General features: G+C 31.0%; 1 protein-coding gene across 1 annotated transcript; it reads left to right on the forward strand.

The window, feature by feature from the left end:
* Nucleotides 1-3,233: 3,233 nt before the first annotated feature.
* LOC145133286 (RNA-binding KH domain-containing protein) lies at nt 3,234-6,715 on the forward strand. Its single transcript, XM_079068233.1, has 7 exons — nt 3,234-3,428; nt 3,578-3,666; nt 4,531-4,682; nt 5,381-5,497; nt 5,596-5,712; nt 5,782-5,925; nt 6,052-6,715. The coding sequence occupies exons 1-7, from the start codon at nt 3,349-3,351 to the stop codon at nt 6,199-6,201; spliced, it is 849 nt and encodes a 282-aa protein (XP_078924359.1). The 5' UTR covers nt 3,234-3,348; the 3' UTR covers nt 6,202-6,715.
* Nucleotides 6,716-8,196: the final 1,481 nt, after the last annotated feature.

Raw genomic sequence — 8,196 nt, forward strand, 5'->3', positions numbered from 1 at the left:
AAACAATATATAGCTGTATCGACGAGTTGTTACGTTACTAACCCTAATTAGGGTTTATATTTCATAGTTGGAAAATCCCGAGTAACGCTTTGCATTAACATTGTAAGTTGTGCATTAGGAATTTCAGAAAACATAACGTTTGTTTCTAAAATCCTAATACCAGTTGAGTTGACTTGGTTGACTTATTGACTTTGGTTGACTTGGAATTGATTGTTGTCTCAAAAACCAAGATTTGGCCCTTGACATTTGCATGGAAGACCATGGTTTGGCCATTGACAATTTTATGGAAGACCAGGATCTGGTCATTGTCACTTGTACAAGTAAAGACCATGATTTGACTCATGGTAGGAAGTAAGACTATGATTTGGCCTATAAAAATCGCCTGGGGGTTGAAATAAACCCGTTATGTTATGTATGGTATGTTGTATTTTTGGGGAACTCACTAAGCTTTGTGATTACGATTTTATGATTTAAATGTTTCAGGTACTTATGGTTCCAAAGGGAAGGACCCGACATAATCACACACCATCTCATAAAGTTCATTCCGCACTATTTATTTGATTAACTTTGATGTTTGAAACTACTTTATACATTGATTGATTTTGGAAACAAATGGTTGTATTGTTTTTGGTATTTTGAAAATGAAAATCTTTTACTTCGTATTTTTGGGATGTTACTAGAAAATATGAAATTTTTTTACATTGATTGATGGTGTAAATTAACGAGTTACCTATGATAATATGATGTAACATAGCTAAAATCGAAACCGATCACACACATCGGTTCCCGTTTTAACTTTTAAGTTTCGGTATGGTTTAGATTTCAAGGACAATCACTTTGTCAAAATATTCACCATCAAATTTACATAGAGTTTTACTTCGTATAAACAAAATATTCTTTAAAGTTTTGTGATACGCATGTAATCTATTTCACTATTTCTTCATTATTATTTTGTATTAAGATTTAAGTGTACTTGTTTCTTTCTTGTGCTTTTATTACGATTTTATGATTTAAATGTTTCAGGTACTTATGGTTCCAAAGGGAAGAACCCGACATAATCACACAACATCTCATAAAGTTCATTCCGCACTATTTATTTGATTAACTTTGATGTTTGAAACTACTTTATACATTGATTGATTTTGGAAACAAATGGTTGTATTGTTTTTGGTATTTTGAAAATGATAAATTTTTACTTTGTATTTTTGGGATGTTACTAGAAAATATGAAATTTTTTTATATTGATTGATGGTGTAAATTAACGAGTTACCTATGATAATATAATGTAACATAGCTAAAATCGAAACCGATCACATACACATCGGTTCCCGTTTTAAGTTTCGGTATGGTTTCGATTTCAAGGACAATCACTTTGTCAAAAAATTCACCATTAAATTTACATAGAGTTTTACTTCGTATAAACAAAATATTCTTTAAAATTTTGTGATAGACATGTAATCTATTTCACTATTTCTTCATTATTATTTTGTATTAAGATTTAAGTGTACTTGTTTCTTTCTTGTGCTTTTATGTACAAAATTTTGACATTTTTAATAAAAACATTATCAACTTTATTTTTGGTAAACATATTGCTTGATTATCTTATTATAGTAAATAGAGAAATTAAATATCCTCCTACTTTTTGTTCCTACAAATCTTCCTACCCAATTAAATAGTGACATGTGTAACATTTAATGAAATTTAATGATATTTTACTATACTAATATAACACATGTCATCATTTAATTGGGTAGGAGAATTTGTAGGAACAAAAGTAAGAGGATATTTAATTTCTCTAGTAAATAATGTTAGCGTTTGTGTGGTTCCTATATTATGGTTCCAATAATATTGTCTAATTACAACATGTTACAAATTGATAGAATAACGGAAACGAGTTTAAGTGGGAATGTATATAACAACTTATATGAGAAAAAATTATATGGTATGATCATATTGTAAGTATTATGTTGTGGAAAGAATAATGGAAATGAGTTTAAATGGGAATGTCAACTTATATGAGATAAAAAAATATATGGTATGATCATATTATAAGTATTATGTTGTGGAAAGAATAATGGAAATGAGTTTAAATGGAAATATGTGTAACAACTTATATGAGATAAAAAAAAACATGGTATGATCATGTTATAGGCTACTAATAACTTAGATCAACATTTTGAATAGATTAAGAAGTTATTACGCTAGTTTACACTTTATATGAGATAAAAAACATGGTATGGTCATGTTATAGGCTACTAATAACTTGATCAACATTTTGAATAGATTAATAAATTATTAAGCTAGTTTACACCTTTGGGTTTGAGATACACCAATTGAGTATAAATAACATTGATTTTCACCGTTTTAAGAATTATTTTGATTTAAAAGCAAAACCTAAATTATTTAACTCCATTCAATTCCATAATTATCAATGATGAACGACCTAAAAGATGGTCAGTCGATTCGAGGATGTGTTTGGATAGAAACAAGATTATAGGGTTCTAATTTAGTAATTATGGAATTCAAATAAGGAGGTGTGAGTTTGATTAGATAACCTTTCATTTTTATATAATAATCACTACATTTTAAACTTTATATAAATGTCACCATACTTATATGCAATGTTTTACCTATATAGCACACCTAACATGTTTATATTGTGCCAAACTTTAATGAACTGCAACATTAGTTCTTCATTGTAAATACATTGTAATTACAAGGACAATAACAATAACAATCAAATAGTGTTTTCTTACACCTTAAAAAGAATGTAAGTTGGATGCAATATTGCCTCAGCCCAAAAGTTTAGGGTTAGGGAGATACAATCACATACTATAGATAATTATAAATGAAGTTGAATGACACTCAACACTCAAGAGTAAGAACATGAACACTAAACATGTTCAAACCACCATAAATTTTCTTGACTTAAGTTTATGGTAAAAATTCATTGTAATTGTATGCATATAATACTTTATATGTAAAAATCCAGGATCAATTTTGTAAAATATTATATTAAGATTATTATTATTATTATAATTATATAGGATAAAGAGTGGAAATGAAGATTGTAAGGTTAATAATGATGAAAAGGAGTGAGATAAATAGAGTCGAGTCATATCCAGTAAAGTAACCAACAGTAAAGAAAAGATTTGCCCCAATTTCTTGCTGAATTTGACCGACCTTTTTGTACTCTGCCTGCCTCCTTATTATTGGCACCAACACAAACCCTTTCCTTTCCTTTCTTTTTATATTGTTTCCTCTTCCCCTCCCCTCTTCCTCTTCCCCCGCCTCCCCCTTTTTCTACTCATTTTCCACCCTTTCTTTCGTTGGATTCTTGTTTATCCCATGTCGGGTTTGTATAATCCCAACTTCTCTCCAGCAAGAGCTGTCTCTCCACTGATTAGAAGTAACGCAGATGTCGACAGGTTCGTCAATTTTGATGTTCTTCTCGTTTTCATGATTCTCAACTTCATCTTCTTTTTAGGGTTCTTCATAGTTGTTTGTTTTTGATCTATCCAACGCTGTCTTCTGATTGGTTTTTTGTTTTTGTTGTTTTTTTTTGCTATTGTCGCAGTCAATACTTGACTGAATTATTGGAGGAGCATCAGAAGCTCCAGCCTTTTATGCAAGTTCTTCCCATATGCAGCAGGCTCTTAAATCAAGGTTCAATTTCCTAGATCTTAATTCCTGGATTTTATACTTCTTGAGTTCATGCTTTGTGCAAAGAGAATTGTCCGATTGTGTGATGTAGATCCCCCCTTGTATCCTTTCGGACCAATAATGGAGGTTTTTCCTTCAATGAGTACTTTGGAAACTTTGCTCATCTACTCAATTTATAAACTATTCTTAATCTTATTGCATCTTTACCATTGCAAGTTATCCAATTTTTATAGTTTCTTCATAGAGGGAGGGAGACAGATTAATAACCTTGTGGCATAAATTCTCTTTATCAACTAAAATCTGTGTTTGCTCATGGTGTTAGATTTAGTGTTTGTAATGCCATTACAATCTACACCTGGTGCTTATCTATTTACAGTTGACACCCATACTTCACTCAATAATCTTGGAGGATGAGCACACTATAAAAGCATATAATACCCTTGTCCCACATTTAGGCTGCGTTTGTTAAAAGGGACAAGACTGGACTTGACAAAACTAGACAAACTTTTTACAACTATTTTTTGATGGGGAATGAGGGCAATCATGTCTTTTGCACGAGATCTGGAACAAGTCATTGTCTCACCATTTTGGGTTGAACACAAAATTGCAACTTTTGTCCTGTTGACATCAGGTTCTAGTCCTAGTCCAGTGCATGTCAAACACAGTAACAAAAAGTTTTAGGTTGTACTTGTATCTGACTATGATTGAGACTGATGTCAGCGAGAAAGACGTGAATGCCCTCTTCATCCTCATCATTGAAGTTGAATTGATGAAGTATTTTCATTCATGTATGAATTAGATGAAACTTAAATCATTTCATGTTTCCACTTTTTAACTAATTGCGTCAAATCCAATTATTTTTTTCAGAGATTGTGAGGGTTTCAAGTATGCTGCCAAATCAAGGGTTTAATGAGCTTGATAGACTACGCCATAGAAGTCCAAGTCCCATGGCATCTTCAAATCTTATGTCAAATGTTCCTGGGAGTAGGATTAGTGGCTGGAATGGTCTTCCACCAGAGGTACTTGTTTATTTCAATTTACTATTTTTTTTCAGTGATGTTATATTAATTGATAATACTTTGTGTTAAGAGATAAATACAAGTTCATGGTATATGTGTATGATCATATAAGCCTTAAAAAAACACTATCTTCTGTTTCTTTACTTCTTGCCTATTCTAACATTGATTTTTTGTGGACCTGATTATTCATTATGTTCCAAAAAGCTTTCACTCCATACTTTCCTAAACATAATCGTAACACTTTTGTTTTTTGGCTTGTCCTAAATTGGTTGCAGTCTTTTTTCTCTTTAAGAAAGTATTAGGACAAGTATGTAGAATAGGAAGATACTTTTGTTTTATTCTTATTCAAGCATCCTACTTTTATATTACAAAAGATCGTAATCTACTTTCCAAAATTGTCCATTCCAGAGCAATATTTTATCTAAGATTCAAGACTCAACTTTTTTTAATTGATTTTAGGGTTTGATTAGGAATCATATTTAGTTTTCATTTGTATAAAATTAGGGTTTGATTTGATTTGGAGTTTATAGTTTTAGATTTTGGTAGTGGTGGTGATAAGTCAATGGCTTCAAGAACATATAAAAGTTAATTAAGAATTCATACATAATTTGTATTTAAATTCATACATATAGATTATTATTTTTTCATAAACGAAAGTTGGTTGCTATTTTTGGATCATAATGGTTGTCTGATGACAGAGGTTAAGTGGGCCACCTGGAACAACAATGGACTGGCAAGGAGCTCCAGCAAGTCCAAGTGCATACACTGTGAAAAGAATTTTGCGGTTAGAGATACCAGTTGATACCTATCCAAATGTATGCTTTTTTTTATTATTATTATTATAATGGAAAATTTATATTTATAAATTATATTAATTAAATTTAATCTTGATATATTAATTTTTGGACTCTAGTTTAACTTTGTTGGAAGGCTTCTCGGACCCAGAGGCAATTCGCTAAAACGGGTAGAAGGTACAACGGGTTGTCGGGTTTATATAAGAGGAAAAGGGTCAATCAAGGACCCCGAACAGGTATTTTAATTTTTAATTAGTTTTAATTTTTTTTTTCGGTTCATCATTTTATTATTATTATTATTATAGGAAGAGAAGCTAAGGGGAAGACCAGGGTATGAACATCTAAACGAGCCACTCCACATTTTGATTGAAGCTGATTTACCAGCAAGTGTTGTTGATATCAGGCTCAGACAAGCTCAAGAAATAATCGAAGAATTACTCAAACCTGTGGTATTTTATCTTATCTTATCTTTTCTTTCTTATTCTTATTCACCGGAATTGGAATTCAATTCCATTCCTGTCAAAATACTACTTTAAAAGTCTCCACTGAATATCTGATAATAAATAAATATACAGGATGAATCCCAAGATTATATAAAAAGACAACAATTACGGGAGCTAGCAATGCTCAACTCCAATTTCCGGGAAGATAGTCCGGGACCCAGTGGGAGCGTGTCCCCATTCAACACAAGCAGTGGCATGAAACGTGCAAAAACCGGCCGCTAAAACACATGAATTTGATGAAACGGTGGAAACAGTTGAAATTGAAAGCAGATGAAACCGGTGAGGCGGTTGGTTTTTGGAATTATCATCATCATCATCATCATCATCATCATCATATATAATTGTACACACACACACTACTTGCTCTCCAAGATTCATGTTCGGTATGCTATGCATCTTCCTATATGTTTCATGGCTTTTGGAAACACAAAATACCAAAGTATAGGCTGTCGGGCGAATTTATTTTTTGTTTTTTTCGAAATTTTTTTTTTTAAATTTTAAAAAATTGAATGATGGATATAGCGACCAAGTACAAAGCGGAAAAAGTTAAAAAGTTGGGTTTTTTTTTTTTTTTTTGTTTTTAATTTCTTGGTTCTTAAGTTTATAATTATTCTTGTTTTGGTGATTATAAGGTGATGCGTGTTGTAAACTTTGATTCATTTGATTTATTCTTGTGTTGGTAAAACCGCGACATTATGCGTATATATATATATATTATTATTATTATTCATATAAATAGATTGGTGGACGTTAATGTTATTTTTATTATTATTTTATTTTTTCACTTTTTGCTTAAACTCAACCTGTGGATGAATGAATGGATACCGGTGTCATCTGTTATGACAACATAACATGCTTTGATGTGTACCAGGTGTTAAATATGTTCTTTCCAATGTGATGTTTTCGTAAATTCATTATTTTTGTAGGGCCTAAAAATTGTAAATTTTATAGGAGAAGTGCCTTCATCAGACAAGACCAAAGGTACAATGTGATATATTATTATGATATGTTGTTTCAAATACGTGATTTATAATGGAGTTTGGGTTCATACAAATATCACCCGAAGTAAAAAGGGTCTAAGGGAAATTTGGGGAAGTTATTTCTTAATATTAAATACTCCTAAATCTACATATTTATCCACCATGAGAAAAGTGAAAACCATTCACAAGAGAATGCTGGCAGGCTGGCACCCCAAAATTGCCAAAAGAGTTATGTGAACTTGTAGGATAGACAAGAGGAACTTGATGTTGATGAACAATTGTTACTTAAATTCTCTCCATGACATGGGCTTTAATCGTTAGGAAAATAAGGTAAACTAAACCATGTTATATCAAAACCTTCATTATTTTAAGAAGGATATTGAAAAAGCCTACAAACTTGATCTTACTCCTAAGCTTGAAGGTATCTACAATCCCTTTCATGTTGTTTACGTGACAAAGTGGCTCATTGAACAAGTTGATATAGGGCCACTCAATGAAATGTGTGGACGAGAACAAGAGATTGATTGAGGATCTTGAGGAAATCATTAAATGGAAAAGAGCACAAAAGTCATTGAGTTTACATCAAAATTATAATTTGATATTTATTTATTTATTTTGTCTCAAATTTGATTTTATAATTTTCAATTCTAACAACTTAATCGGTCAAACTAGTTGCCTACTAATGTGACATGATGACGTTACATACTGACATGTTTAAACTGAGTGTTTTTCTTCAAAAAAAAATACTCAGTTTTTTTTTTTTTTTTTTTTTTTTTTTTTTTTTTTTTTTATAAATAATTTTGACATTCAATTTTTTTGTTCCAAATTGTATATCATTTTTTTCTAATTTTGTTCAATATTAACAATTTTCCATTTGAAACCGTGTGTGTGTGTGTGTGTATGCGAAAATACAAAAACAGATTTTATCTTATAAAAATTAAACACATATACTTTAGAAATTAAATTTATTAGCAATAGGTGCTAGGCGGTCTCTTACTGTCTACGATTAATGCTAGTCGGAGTCGGTCTTGGGCGGTTTAGGCGGTCTAACCCAGTCAAAGAGTCAAAGAGTCAAAATTTTCAAAAAAAGTCTCCGATTAGTTAAATTTGTGATAATTGGTAACAAAATTATGATGATTGATGACTAAAATTGTGAAAACGATCATACATTAGCTAAAAATTGATTTAAATAGTTTGACGATTGAATTTATCAAAGTTTTATGGTTATTTACTTATT

Source organism: Lactuca virosa, chromosome 8, assembly GCF_052849685.1.
Source record: "Lactuca virosa cultivar CGN04683 chromosome 8, Lactuca_virosa_CGN04683_v6, whole genome shotgun sequence".
NCBI classification, from domain to species: Eukaryota; Viridiplantae; Streptophyta; class Magnoliopsida; order Asterales; family Asteraceae; genus Lactuca; species Lactuca virosa.

Excerpts from the sequence above, each read along its gene's own strand:
- LOC145133286 (XM_079068233.1), top strand. The coding sequence starts at position 3,349 with ATGTCGGGTTTGTATAATCCCAACTTCTCTCCAGCAAGAGCTGTCTCT. Across the intron at positions 4,683-5,380 it reads GGAATGGTCTTCCACCAGAG|AGGTTAAGTGGGCCACCTGG; the intron begins GTACTTGTTTAT and ends GTCTGATGACAG. Across the intron at positions 5,926-6,051 it reads AAGAATTACTCAAACCTGTG|GATGAATCCCAAGATTATAT; the intron begins GTATTTTATCTT and ends ATAAATATACAG.